Below are 15,101 nucleotides of genomic sequence, written 5' to 3'. Positions count from 1 at the left end.
CTGCATTATTGTCCACCATGGTTGTTGTTTTTCTTGCCGCTTCTGTGTAGCAAGACGCAGAATAGTGACCTTTGTCGAGTATTAATGGTGTTTAGGTTGGATGAATACGACCTGGCCGTTCAGACACAGGTCGCATTTGAAAACATCAGATTCGTATCGGTTTCAGGACCACATAGCCAAGTGGCCTGGGTCGCATTGGAAAGAATCTGATCTGTGTTGTTCAGACTGCGATGAAAAGATCAGGTCACATATGGGCAAAAAAAAAATCGGATTTGGGTCACTTCAGGCTGCAGTGTGAACGTAGCCTTAGAGGTCGGAACCAACCTGAGAAAGTAAACTGCCTGTGATTGGCTAGTTTTCAGGAAGTTGCACCTCACTGTTTTCTGTCTAGTTTTAGCTTGTTAGGTTAGCAACCATTAGAGGACCAACAATATGTCTGATCAATTAAGTGTCAATTCTGTTTTGTTTGCTAAGGAAAACTTATAGCTTAGTCGGTTCTTGTGTTTTAGGGGAAGCTCAGACTGCCGTAAAGCGGCGCTCTGGGTCACATGACCCATTAATTGATGGATCAGACCCTGTAAGGTTGTATAAGACAGCGCGCATGCAGCATCGATATTCACCAAGTGCTGAACATTGACATGATAAATTATAAATCTTTAATATAGCTAACTTCAGTTCAAAAGTTGTTACAACAAGTGCTGTTTCAAGCTCTCTCCCTAAAATGGCTTTTAGAGGTTACAGAAAATATGCTCTAATCAGGGGACACTTTAACTTTATGGGAAACATGCAAAAGATTATCTGGAACAAAAAACTAATACATCATGTTGGAGCAAAATAGTGACAGTATCATGCTAAGTGGATTGTCTTCTTCAGCAGGAATAGAGAAGCTGGTCAGCTTTTATGGGGGGAGTTAGATAAAAGGATGATCCTGGAAGAAAGAGTCCAGAGTGTGGCATAACGCCCCCTACAGGGCAACTAATCAATCCATACAGCAAGAGCTAAAGTGGAAGGTTTTAGATCAGGGGTGTCAAATTGGTTCCAGAAAGGGCCATGTGGCTGTAGGTTTTCTTTCCAACCAAGCAATAGAACACAAGACTACATTCATTTCATCAAGTCATCATTTTAAAAATGGACTCACTTGATGAGATGACTGGAGTCTGGTGTGCTACAGCTTGGTTGGAAAGAAAACCTGCAGCCTCACAGCCCTTTCTGGAACCAGTTTGACACCCCTGGTTTCGATTAAAGCATATCAATTTATTAGAATGGCCCAGTTAAAGTGCAGACTTCATTTCAGAGGACGGACGTAGAATTTGCACACAAAGTGGAAACTCAGGAGCATTAAAGACACACTTTGCAATTTTGGATTTCTGAAATTCTAATTAGTTGCTATTTTATTATTTCCCAGTTACACATAATAATGTGTTGAACTATCAGATAACCAGAGTTTGTGTTTTATTGTGTTAAAGTGGGAATAAATGGAAGGTGTACGATTCCTTGTCCCTGCGTCTTCACTGTCCGCACTCCTCCCTAAAATCCCACCAAAGGAAAAAGTTAACAAATGGAATATGAGTCTGGATAACGTCTGTCTGGCTTTTCTTTCTGATTGACTCCCAGCTCTTCAGTATTTGACTCTAAAAACACAGCCACAGGTGTTCATCACTAATTATACCAGGATATTATTAGCCCCGGCCTGGCAGAGGACTGTTTGGGGATCTAAGTTTGCATAGCGCTCAGTCCCAGTTGGGTTGTTTTTAAATTCTGCAGAACAAGGCCCCTCTGTGGTGCCGTTCACATCTATGTGTTTAAACTAGACAGAAAGAACCTCTTACTCCCTGGGATTTTTTCTTTCTTTATTAGAAACTGAGGCCTTTTTCTTTCCACCCTTCTCATTACTGCTGCTGTAAAGCAACGACAACAGCAACAATGTCCTTCGACTTTGTCTCTCGCTATTTCACAAACGCTCGCTGGGATGCACGCATCAACCCCACTCAATCATCCGCACACAAATGCACAAATGCAGACGCGCACCCCTCCCCGCCCTGCCCCTTGTCCACACTTTGTATAAAAGCTGTATCGAATTGCACCTTGAGCTTAATTGGCTCAGCGGTACAGTGTGCCGCTGTCGAAAGTGACAAATCGGCCTTTCAGAGCCCCGCAGAATGTCTGCCCACTGCCATGTCAGAGGACACAGCAGGGGGAAAAAAAGTTAATTGTCCTCGGGCTGCAGTTCAAAAGATGTCATAACTGCAGAGAAATTTGTGGGAGATGCAGTTTGGAGCTTTGGAGGTTTATTTATTTGCTCGCTCCTCTATTTAGGATGGTGCCTTTCAGTTTAAAGGCCTCAGGGTAATGGAAAAGAAAGGGCCTCATTCTGCCTTTCTACTCCAACAAAGCTTTTATCACGAAGCAGCTCAGATCAGACGACTCTCACTGAGCCGTCACCATGAGGGACATCTCCACAGATTCACACCGACTGTAAGGACACCAACAGTAAGAGTCCTCAAAGCATTTATACCTCTTCACTTGTTTTTACACCTTTCTATGTTACACCCAGGAGTTTCTTTTATTAGGTTTTTAAGTGGCAGAGCAAAACACAGTAACACATAGCTGAAGAAGGAAGAATCTATCAGCACAAACCTGGCCTTAATAGAAGGGTGGTTGAAGGGAAGGAGGCCATTGGCAGCTTGCTGCAAGGCGGGTAGGAGACAGAGCAACCATGGGGATAAAATTACACCAGTTAGAACATAGACGTAATTTTGGGGGGGTTGGGGGGGACATGTACTTTTTCAAATGTCAGTTTTGTCCCCTGCACGTTTTACTGTCCAAAACCAATGTTAGACTACAGTACACACACATTTCTCGAGCACTAGGACCAAGCAGAAAACCGCAGCTCATGCTGAAGCCTGCTTCCCTGAGTTTAGACCCGCCCACAAGCTCCTGATTGGACCACCGTCTTTTCTTGTGTGATTGGCTGTCACTGCTGTCACTCCTGAGAAGCTCACTTTACAAACATCTGATGCTCACCTGAATCGGATTAGATGGTCAAACACACTGAACATAGTTATATTAAAAAATACTTGCATCCCACCGACTTCTAAAAACAAAAATTCGACCATGAGTCAATAAGGAACACAGATGAAGCTTAAGTGTAAATTCAATCTGGAAGATTCTTATCAGCTTCCCCTGAACCCCCTGCAACATCCATCGTTCAGCTCCAGCCAATCAGCTCGGGGGCTGCACCTTCTCCAAAGCCAATCATCTTGCAAGATCTCATTCAATTAGCTCCTGGCCCAGCTTCTCTCTAGCATGCAAGCAAACTTTCACCCACCTCCACCCCATCTCCTCCCTCATTATGAGTCCCACTCATCCACTGGCTTATTCCACCACCAGTATCCAGACCCCAGTGAAAGACTATTATAATCCTTTTCTATCTTACTCATCCTAGTGTTCACAGCATAAAAGTCTTCTGCCGGGGCTCAAGTGCCAAAGAACTGATTTCATTTATATTTTCATCTGCTTCTGTCTCCTTAAACCCCAGTCGGCCTCCGCAGGCTCCCACTGAGCCTGGTTCTACTGGAGGTTTCTTTCTGTTAAAAGGGGGTTTTCCTCTCCACTGTCGCTACAAGCATGCTTGGTGTGAGGGATTGGTGCTGGTCTTTCTTAAAGGAATAGTACACCCAAAACATGATTAGCCTTCATTTTCTACTCACCCCCATGCTGAACAAAACTCTGGAGTACTTTTTTGATATCTCAAATGCATCTGGAGATCTGGGAGGCTTCTTGCTGTCTGCTGACATTCAAATAATGGAGGTCTATGGTGCCCGAGACAGAAAGGTCCATAAAAGTCCACAAAAACGTGTCAATATTCCTCCATACTGCTCGTCCAATGTAATCCAAGTGTCCTGAGTGGGTAGCGTCCATAATTTACTCGAAACGAAGTCATTTAGAACGTTTTAGAGCCTAAACAGTAGTGTATAGGATTTCCTAATAGCGCCCCCATGCGCGCTCACGATTCTACGGAAGCCGGCAGACCAAACCGGAAGAAAGTGCGCATTCAGCGTCTGCTCTGCCGATAATGCAAGCGTAGAAGAAGAAATGTGCTGTTTACCTGTGCAAAGAAAGAAACAACGAAAGAAAAATGTCTGAGGACTTCAGTGTTGAGGAAGAGCATGAGTTCTTTGCCGAGCTGAATGCGCTGGTTTGGTCTGCCGGCTTCCGTAGAATCGTGAGCGCGCATGGGGGCGCTATTAGGAAATCCTATACACTACTGTTTAGGCTCTAAAACGTTCTAAATGACTTCGTTTCGAGTAAATTCTGGATGCTACCCACTCAGGACACTTGGATTACATTGGACGAGCAGTATGGAGGAATATTGACACGTTTTTGTGGACTTTTATGGACCTTTCTGTCTCGGTCACCATAGACCTCCATTATTTGAATGTCAGCAGACAGCAAGAAGCCTCCCAGATCTCCAGATGCATTTGAGATATCAAAAAAGTACTCCAGAGTTTTGTTCAGCATGGGGGTGAGTAGAAAATGAAGGCTAATCATGTTTTGGGTGTACTATTCCTTTAAATAGAAATATTTTGAAGAATATGAATGTGTTTTTTGTATAAATAAATGTGTGAGTCTCTCCAGGTTTTCTATCAAAACACGGTGTCATTACACACCGTGTTTTGATAGAAAACTAGTTAAGGGCTGCGTAAGAAAAAAACTGGTCCAACAGGTCAACAAGCTTAAATATTAAGGAGAACCTTCATGTGTTAAAACGGCCTAGTCAAAGTACAGACAAAATCAAAGTGATATCGTGCTTACGAATGTTCTTCATCTAATCTACTTTTAAAAGAAGAATAGGCAAAAAACTTTGAATCTTAAGATGTACAAAACCTATAGTGACATACCAGAAAATACCACTAAACCGTGCTTTTTTTTTAATCATCTGATTTTCCTTCTACCTCATATGAATACTTTTCTAAGGCACTGCATATGCTGAGTAACTAAGTCTGTAAAAAGGCTGATATTTTAAAAATTCAGGGTGACGACTCAGCACATTCTTGGCACTCCTAACCATAATGCAGTTTTATTATTATAAATATCCTTTTTTCCCAGCTAATATCTCAGTCCTTTCAATCCAGTCTCTGACTTTCTGCACAGCAGCCTCTAACAGAGGGACAGCCTGCTCAGCGTCAGCATGCAAACAGCTGTGGATGCAAAGCAGCACCGCAGGAAGAAAGAAGAGACCAGCAGGTGTCCAAGAAGCTGCTGCTGCTTTACAGAACATTTGGGAATCCAAAGGCAGGGTTAAAGGTTTAGTTTAGGATTTTTCTTTTGCTTGTAAATCATAATATGAAACAAAATCTTCACTTCATGTTTCATTTTCTCTGTAACTGACAGAGGAGTGGAGATTACTGTGATTAAGTGTCCCCCAAATAAATTTCTACCTTTCTTATCTTTTATTTCCAACACCCAAGAGAGTAGCATAAATAAACAGGAAAATAAAGCAAATCAGTAAAAAGTGTTTGGCACACTGGGATGAGAACATTTCTTACATTTCCAAAAAACGATAATCAGTCACTAACTGCAGATGAGCCATAGAAATATCAAGTTTCACTGTAGTTCCTTCCCAAAAAGGCTCAGAGGGTTTCAGGTCGCAAAACCAGTGGGATCTCTGATCCGTTTGGCTCAATAACCAGATTAGATTCTACAGTCTTCGTATAAAAAAATATCCTCATTATTTTGACAGTATCAGCTATCAGGACACAGTGAAAATGTTCAGGCATGAGGTTTACAAAGACGCACAATAGATTTCCTGCTGTCTGTACTTTTTAAACAAAAGCAGCACCTAATATTGAGAACCTGTACTTTGGGGGAAAAAAACAAAGTAATAACTTTCCTGCTTCCATGGGTGTAAGAAGAGATGTTAGCAGCTCTGTGCTGCTTATCAAACAATGAACTGATCATCAGCAGGACTGACCTGCTCTAAATTAAGATGGGGGCACTTTGCATGCCAAGATGGAAAGGCAACAGCAGTGACCTGTTGCTACTCATCGATCTCAGAAGGTTTGTCCACAATTTGATGTTTGTAATGTTGCAATGAGAAATAAAAGCCCTGCTATGTTCATCCGTGTCAATCTAAGCCTTAACAGAGCTGCGTTACCATGATAACAGTTTATGACATCCATCCATCCATTTTCTGTCAGGCTTATCCCAAGCAGGGTGCGAGGGGCAAGATGTGGGATGCACCCTGGACAGGTCGCCAGTCCATCGCAGGGCAACACAGAGACAAAAAGGACGAACAACCATTTACACTCACACCTAAGGACAATTTAGAGAAGCCAGTTAACCTAACGGTCATGCTTTTGGACTTTGGGTGGAAGCTCGAGTACCCGGAGAGAACCCACACATGCTCAGGGAGAACATGCAAACTCCATGCAGAAAGACCGCAGGCTGGGAATCAAACCTAGAACCTTCTTGCTGCAAGGCAGCAGTGCTACCCACTGGATTACTGAGCAGCCCTACAGTTCATGACAGTCATTTAGAAAAGAACATGAACAGGCAGGACGTTTGGAAGCATCTTTAATCCAATGGCTTAAATAAATGATCAGATGAGACCAGTGGAAATATATGGTGCTGAATCTGACTGTCTGAGCAAATGCAGCATGTCAGCAAAACACTGTCTGTCCAGATTGGGGGAGAGGTGATGATTAATGCCTAATCTACAGCCAGAGCCAGATTTTTCTCTGTGAAATTAAGTTTTCTTGATTTGAAACGTGAGGCTGAGTCTGACAGCAAAAGCCTGGTCCAAACGGGTTCATGCAAGGTAGGAGACATGATGACACAGAAAAGGGGCCCAGAATTCACCTGAGGCTGGAAAAGATATACAGGAAGCAATTATTTATTACTGCTGGGGAAATTTAATAGTCACAGCGAGTCTCTCTGCTCTCCTTTTCATTTTGGCTTTGTTCTAACATTATGACAGAGTAGAATCTGTGTGCTTCAGTCCTTTGGAGGTCAGATTTATATCATCATAGAGTCAGTTTTTTTATTTCTTTTAATCCCTAAAGTTGAAGGAGGATGTGCTTTACTTTGTTCTACAAAAATAAATAGACCACAGCAAGAGTTTGCAGCTATATTCTATTACTTTATGTAACATATTGTACTTCAAAGGAGTGGATATAGAACTATAGACGTGTAATTATTCCATATTTTTATCCACATATAGACTCACCATAACCACATATTCTCCCATAATCAGTACAAATAATCCAATAAAAATACATAAAACCACATTACATATTATTATACTTGCTTATATAGCCCAATTTTATGTTCTTTACTCTATCAGCTTTATATCAAATACAAACAGTGTCAGTGAATATGTTCCTATAGTGGAGTATTTAACTAAATATATCTGATTTCTACAATTTCTTTGTATAAAATTAAAATAAAATAAAAAAATAGCAAGGTCAGCATTTTTTTTATATCATAAATAGTAATAAAAATGATTTTAGCAATAATTACTATTATCACACTACTCTTAAATTTACATATGAATCCAGCAAGAAGAAAATAATTCTGAGCTAATTTGACCTGATAGGAGGACATTATTCTTTTATAGCTGTTAGTTTATTCCACAGTTTCCACTTCACAACCTTTTCTGGTGGCGTTTTTTTTTTTTTTTTTATTTATTAGTTTTACTTCATACAGAATTGCAGTTGTAATTGTAGTTTTATTATGTAGTTGTTGTAGTTTTATTGTTCCAGTGAATTAAGTTCAAAAAAAGAAAAAAAGAAAAAAGCTTTTCTTATAGATGCCTTAGAGGGTTATGTTAAAAGGCCGCTCACAAAGGAAGAACCCAATACTTCTAAAGCAACATAAAAAGTAGATTCAACTTTGGAAACTGACTTACAAAGACCTTTGTAGTTGTAACATCCTGTGGGAAGTAAAACTCTGAATTTAAAGGTTTTGAAAGAATTTTAAAAAATCGGTCACTGACTACCCTCTAATATAGGAAACACGTGTCAAACTAAAGGCCTGCGGGTCGAATATGGCCCCTCATGGCAAATTATCTGGTCCTTAATTTCCAAAAAACCGATACGCAAACATTTTATGGCCGATATTTGCATTTTTTTTTTTTTTTTTTGTAGTTCTTGTATCCTATTTTGTTATGCCTATCCCTATTTGGAACTCTTCAGTTGTTAGGTTTTAGTTTTCAGTTGTTCTGGTTTTTTTTTATCTTTGGTTTATTTTCCATTATTTTCAAGCAGTCTTTAGTTACTCTCTGTTGCCCCCTTGTTTCCTTTCCCCTTGGCTTCCTTCTAGTTAGTTTCATTCACACCTGCTCCATATTCAGCTCATAAGCCCATCCTTTGTTCTGTTCCCCTTATATACACCACCTCTACAGTCACTCAGGTTCCTTGTTGTTGTTTGTTGCTTCCTCATCTCTGGCTCCCCATGTGAGTTTCCCTTGATGTTTTCTTGTCATTTGTTTCTTTGTATTTTTGTATTTAGCCTCAGTTACTCATTAAATCTACAAGATTAACTTCAGCCTCCTGATCTCTGCATTTGGGTCCTCAAAAACCTCCACCCCATATGTTTATCGATTCATTAGTGAATTCAGCAGCCATGCCACAAGATCACAGTCCATGTATTTACATTCCCTCCGTTTGCCATCTATTGTTGTTTTCTTCTATTTGTTTCGAAATGTTTCCTTTTATGTTTAAATTACTGCTCGAGTGACATTTTTTTCATTGTTGTTTCATTTTAGCATGTAAAATGGAGGAAGAAAAATCAATATTGACTTTAAGAATCGACCCAAAAATATCAACAGGTATCAGGATTGGCCTTAAAACAACCCTGTATCGGTCCGTCTCAGTGCTCTTTTTATAAAGGAAAGGATGAAAAGTTTTGTTTTGATGCAGTTGATTCCGCCCTTTTAAAGACCTGATGACTTGAATGTGAAAGAATGTGACACCCCTGATATAGAAGGTAGAGATTATTCTGATAATCCTTAGTGACCTAAAACATTTAACATAAGTCTTGGTAAATGTCAAAAACCTAATAAAAAAATCTGAAGTGTGTAAATATCTGGTTTTAGTTCAAAACCATTGTTTTAAAGCCGTTCCTTTGTTAACAGCAGTTGGATCAGCAGAGCAGTTAGTCTCCTTGGACATTTTTATTTATTGTGTTCGCAGTGTTGCCATGCTGGGGAAGGGCCAGAAACATGCTGTTTTACTGTTTTAGGATCTGAGGAAACACCGTGTGTGTAGCTGTCGTAAATACCATCTCAGCTATTTCTGCGTACCGCAAATCATCCTGTTAGGGACGACCCGAGATTTACACATGATCGACCCTTTAAAAGTCTTCTGATTTCACAAACTGCTTGTTTTAGTGAAGAGCATCTGTCGTGTCATAAAAGATCATTTCCCCCATTTAGAGTCAGATTTTTAGCAGACACAGATGGCATCAGTCAGATTTTCTGCTTGTTTCAGAGTCTGAGACGTGACTTCATGCAGCCTCTGTGGTTTTTTATTTTCTGTTTTCGGCAGATGCTGCAGCAGTTTTCTGACTCAAATAAATTTGTGTGCAGCTCAACGTGCATCTGCAACAATAACATGCGGCATCTGGTTATATGAGGAGCTCCGGTTTCTCCTGATGTGTCGTTATTTTTACAGCTGCGTAAGACATCACGCATCAGCAAGGCGGACATGTGTTTTTGTGTTTTTCTCTGTGTTTGCTCTGAACTTCCCCATCCCCTGCTTCCCTCATATTTCTCATTCTTTTACCTCGCCTCATTATCTCCTCCGTCTCCTGCTCTGTCTGTCTCCCTCTTAGACCTCGCCGATAACCTGGCAATGGATGACTTCACCTTCCAGGAGCAGCTGCTGACTCCTCGGCTGGCCACCGCCGGGATGGGAGGGGTCCACTCCCCTGCTGCTCCGCTGCAGAGGACCAGCCTGGTTCCAGCCATGCCAGCGACACTTGCTCTACTTCTGCTATGGCACCACTGACGAGGCCACTCCTGTTTTAACTCTATATCCCTGCATAGAAATGGAAGGTGACAAACATTTCGGACTTCTGGGTCCTGATTTCAGTTTGGTGGCCCATCAAAGGAAGCATTAACAACCAAAAAAACCCAGCTTTCCTCTTAATTCGTCAATAGTAAAACATGTTTAGCTCCATTCAAATTTGGGGACGTTCCAAACAAGCACACTTGATATTCCATGTTGTAAATAATTTGTACTCTCTGTCTTCATATACCGACTCCCTCTCAGTAATAATAAAACAAAAGAGACGCTGGTTGTTTATTAAAACTACGGATGTGTAAATAAGGCCTTTAAAACACACCAGGCCCTTTTTAAAGTGCAGGCTCAGTCAGTGCTGAGCCAGTGAATGTCAGCTGCTGCCATTTTCCTTCATGACTGTGAATGATCTGTTGCAAGCGTTGGACCTGAAAGCTAATGAGGACTCACCTATTTGAAGGGAAAGTTCAGAATTCAAAGTGAGGTTCTGTTAAAAGGTTGCGTGCAGTAAATCTGTTACCTGCAGCACAAAAAGCAGCATCATGCAGATGCAAGAGATCATTAAAGGGGGCAGTATTACTCTGGAGTTACGCTGATTAAGAAAGGAAAAAAAACAGAAAAACAAGTCTATGGCTGAATCCCAAACCGCTAACCCTTAAGCACTATCCCTTAACTATTGAGTGTCCGTCACAATTAAGTCACACTCACACTTGTGGAAGGTGCCTGGATTGTTCGTGTCATACAAACGTGAATGGGACTGCTTCTTCCCCCCAACGCAAGGGAAAGCAGTCGTTCCTATGGCAACACAGTGATGCTGCATGTGCCTGGCTGTAGCTCTGTGGTGCGTCATACAAAACATTTTCTTGAAAATAGATATATCCAGTCAAATGAAACTATTTCAAAGAGGATCTTCCATTTAGAGATCAATGATGTTTTTCCTAACGTGATGAAAATGCGGCAAACCAGCGGAACTTAGATTTTGATGCACGTGTTTCTTCCGCCGGTAGCTCGCCGTTACACAAGCTGCTAAATTTCAGCAAGCCTGCACTGATGCAGAATCGCTATTTAGGGGCTGAACGGTCCACTTGCCCTACCCATTACATTAGGGATGCACGATATCCGATATGCCGATATTTTAAAACTCATGTAGCCGATAACCGATACCGATATTAAAGCTGGACAAAAATAAGTAGTCATTGAAAATAGCAGTTTTATTATCCATTTCTGACACTTTGAAAAATAATATACTCAAATACATTTTCATATGCTGATATCAAATAGATTTTTAAAAACGCGGTATCGATCTATTTTATTTTCAAAGTCTCGTAAAATTTCATCGTTCTGTTACAAACTCTCGTGATATTTAGCAAATTCTTGTGAGATTTTGTTAGTAAAATAGATCGATACCGCGTCAATATATCAACATATAAAAATATGGCAAAATTTTGTGAATTTTCGGGGGATTTCGTAGCATAACGATGACATATAGCAATATTTCATTAGTAAAAGAGATTGATATGGGGTTTTTAAATGGCAATATACCAGCATATGAAGATATTGTGATATTTTAATGTATCAATATTTTTTCCCTCGTCTTTAAAGTTTTTAAGTCTGTAAAAAAGAAGTTTTTGAGGAAGAAGAAGAAGTAGTATTTTTTTTTCTTTTTAGACTTTAGAAACTCAGAAGCTGATCAAATATCGGCTTAAATATCGGTGGGGTGGCCGATGTCCGATATTCAGTTTTAAGGCCGATATCGATAGGGGGCCGATTATATTGTGCATCCCTACATTACATGGTTTGGGACGGCCCTTAATGTGGTGGACCCTCAATGGAAACGCGCTAACAGAGGGTTAGTGCTCAGGGGAAGAGTTTAAGGCCGGTTTGGGATTTAGCCTTTCTCATGTGTTAAATTCTCTTCTTTCCTTGTTTTTCTTCTTCTATCACTCAATTTTGCTGCTCTTACATCACGTCCTCTTATAGTAGTGTCTGGTCTGCTCTTCGGTTTTCCAAGTCCATTTCAGGGTCCAGAATGGAGCTCAAAGCGACATGATCCACTCCTGATTTAAGAACAATGTTTGGGTTTTCAGTCAGCATGGTTTCAAATTGACAAATCGAGGAGCAAACTAGTGGCCAGGCTAAAAGACTGGCCTGCGCTTTGACAGCAAGTGTCTAAGGAAATTTGAGACTTTTAAATACAGCTGTAAGATCAGACATTCTGATCAAATGTTGGTCCCTTTTTATTAAAATGGCCCAAACACAGGCAGGCAGAGCCACATGTAAGCCAGACTGTACAGCTTCAGAACTAACATCCAGCTGGAATGTATGTAACTGACACCGAAGCTGCTCAATGATTGCATTATACTGAACTGAGTGTAAATAAATTGGATCTTTTTAAATTGCCTTAAGATGTGAATTGGATTCACACAAAAATTTAATTAAATTAAGTTTATGTGAACAAAACAGTGTAATTACAAAAAAAGAAAACATGAAAGGGCCACGACAGATCAACAATCTAATCCTTTAAGAAGTGGCGTAAAACAGGCAGAAATACTAAGGAGTGAATATTGGGACAAAGATCAGACTATAAGTTAATGTTTATCTGTAAGGAAGCACAACAATAAAGGAGATGAAAACAACAAATTAATGTGGAAAGAATTCCCTAATGAAACACTTGGATCATAAAACAAATTCAACTTTAAATAAAAAATGAAATCAGAATCAACAAATCTTAGAATGAATAAAACAAGGATAACATAGAAAAAAAAAAGCTAGAGTGACTCATTAAACCTCGGCCCATTTTAGATGGATAGTTAATCTTAAATGAAAAGTTTTCCACGTTTTATTCAGGAGGATCATTGGTGGAGCACCACCCTCTATTTCTATATCCTTTGTAAATAATCATTAACTTTGGCATAAGTAACCCCTTGTATAAAAATAACAATGTTTTAAAGGTACATAAGATATAGTTAGCATATAATATCTGAGGCAGAAGTTGTTTTAAGCATCTCGGCTCCTCTGTGATAACCCCTTACCTTCAGTCTGTGCCACTGGCTCATCTGGGTTTATGATAAACAAAGTTCTCCTCCTCAGGTAAGATATTAACTACCAATTACCTTTCAACAGAACCTCACTTCAAGGATCCTCATCTCTCACTTTAAAAACGCTGTCCTTTCAGAAGCTGTGCTTTAAGTCTCTGATTGTAAAGCTGGTAGCTTTCTATATGTAAATCAGCCTGACAACTGTACAGATATATGTGTTTCTGTGTTGGTGCCATGTTTATAAAAACCTCTTCATTTTGACATCTTCTAGTGTGTGAACTGAACTGCTGGCTGAAATGTGATGCTTTGCTACTGGTTTATTACCTTATTATTAGCTCTGTGCATAAAGCAAGTAGTAAAAATTAAATACACATTCTTATAAAAGAAAATTGTTTGTGTGCTTTTCGCTCGCTGATTTGTTAACTCTGGCTGTTGCATTTGATCTTTGGGTCTCTTGAGTTTTTAGATACAAAGTAGGAGTCCTATTTCATGATATGTTTGGTTTAATCTAGCTGAGATTTATAAATGAAGCGTGGCATAAAATGATAAACCAGCTCCCATATGCTCATTAAAAACTGAATGTTTTCAGCTGTTGACTTCAGCTGAATGTGCAAAACTGCAGGTTTAACTCATCATATGAAGAGAGAAAAACGGGCTGAGCAGCTGTTGCAAATTTGTAATAATAGACTAAAAACATTTCAGTATTTGTTTGTTTTTTTAAATATATACTTTACATATATTTTTATTACACTCAAAAAATCCTCACAATAGGATAGTCATTTTCAGTTTAGAGGATAATCTGAGCTGCCCTCATAATTAATGTTTGAATTTGTACAGAAAAAATAAGTATTATTTTATATGCAGGAACATTTATTCCCCTGTTTAATTTATGTACATATTTATATGTATTTATTTAGTTAAAATATTTTATAACATTATTTTAAGGCACTTTTCAAGATCTTTACAGTGAATTCACATTCAAATACTGACACTCTAGCTGGATTCTATTTTTAAACATCACAAAAATATATGTTTATTTGTCAAAATATATTTATTTTGTTATGTGTTCTTTTAGAACTATAACTGAAACAAAAAAACTAAACAGAAAAAAATTATTAATAAATAATAAAAAGGAATTACAACTATCAAAGAATTTAAAACCAGAAGTAAAAATGAAATAAAAATAAAAAATACTGAAATAATAAATTAACACCAAAAAGATGTGCCTCTTTCTTAATTTAATAAAGATTTTATAAAAAATAATTTTCAGCGTTCAGTGTTTTCCACCTAAAAAGAATTGTGTTGTACTTAATTTGCGCTGCTACTTTCTGTGTATTATGAAGCAAAGTAGTGATAAAATCATTTTTACAGTGAGGAAAAGAGTGGAACAATCAATCCCAGAAAGAAATCATTAAGTATGTATGACTAAATCAACCAATATTAAAGGAATTTAGGAAAATAAATACGTATAAAGGAATAGGAAGATGACTATAAAGCTATTGGAAAATACAATACTTTGTTTGTAAATAAAAATAAAAAATAGAGACACAAATCAGCGACATGGCTGAATGAGAAATAACCAGTATATTGAATTATGAACAAAAAAATATATGAATTACCCAAAAAACTCTTAATTAAAGAGAGATGTCCTGTTTTTAAAATGTCTATGTTGTTCCATATCTCCTTCTCCTGATTGATACTTTCATGTTTTTATCTTTCAGGATCTTTTTACCAACTACAGCTTTTAAAAAATAAAGGTTGGAAACAATTAAATCTCAGAAAATATCCTCTTAGCCTAACTGATTATTGATTGAAGGAGACTTTTTTTTTTTACTTTTTTTTTCAATTTTATTTTATTGAATATAAAACATGTTTTATTATTTTTATCTTTAGGTTTTTGTTTATGTTTTTCAGTATGTATTATTTTCTTTTATAGCACCTTGTTATTTTTCCAAGATCTTCTGTAGTTCTTGCCATATTGTTTTAGTTTAATTAAGTCAGTGTTTCTGTAAAGTCATGCCATTGTTTTCTCATTTCTTTA

The 15,101-nt window shown here is 38.6% G+C and overlaps 1 protein-coding gene across 1 annotated transcript in view; it reads left to right on the top strand.

Moving 5' to 3' along the window:
• The window catches only part of LOC119778402 (glypican-3-like), a gene marked incomplete at its 5' end in the record, with an annotated part of 64,173 nt that extends 53,547 nt beyond the window's left edge, over positions 1 to 10,626 (top strand). Inside the window, one exon of the mRNA XM_038277610.1 lies at positions 9,835 to 10,626. Within this exon, the coding sequence (XP_038133538.1) occupies positions 9,835 to 10,010 (176 nt within the window). The remainder of the gene's footprint in view (positions 1 to 9,834) is intronic.
• Positions 10,627 to 15,101: the final 4,475 nt, after the last annotated feature.

The sequence above is a fragment of the Cyprinodon tularosa genome, unplaced genomic scaffold (genome assembly GCF_016077235.1).
Source record: "Cyprinodon tularosa strain WSP-4 unplaced genomic scaffold, ASM1607723v1 ctg133, whole genome shotgun sequence".
Classification (NCBI taxonomy): domain Eukaryota; kingdom Metazoa; phylum Chordata; class Actinopteri; order Cyprinodontiformes; family Cyprinodontidae; genus Cyprinodon; species Cyprinodon tularosa.
This window is presented reverse-complemented; position numbering and strand designations above follow the sequence as displayed.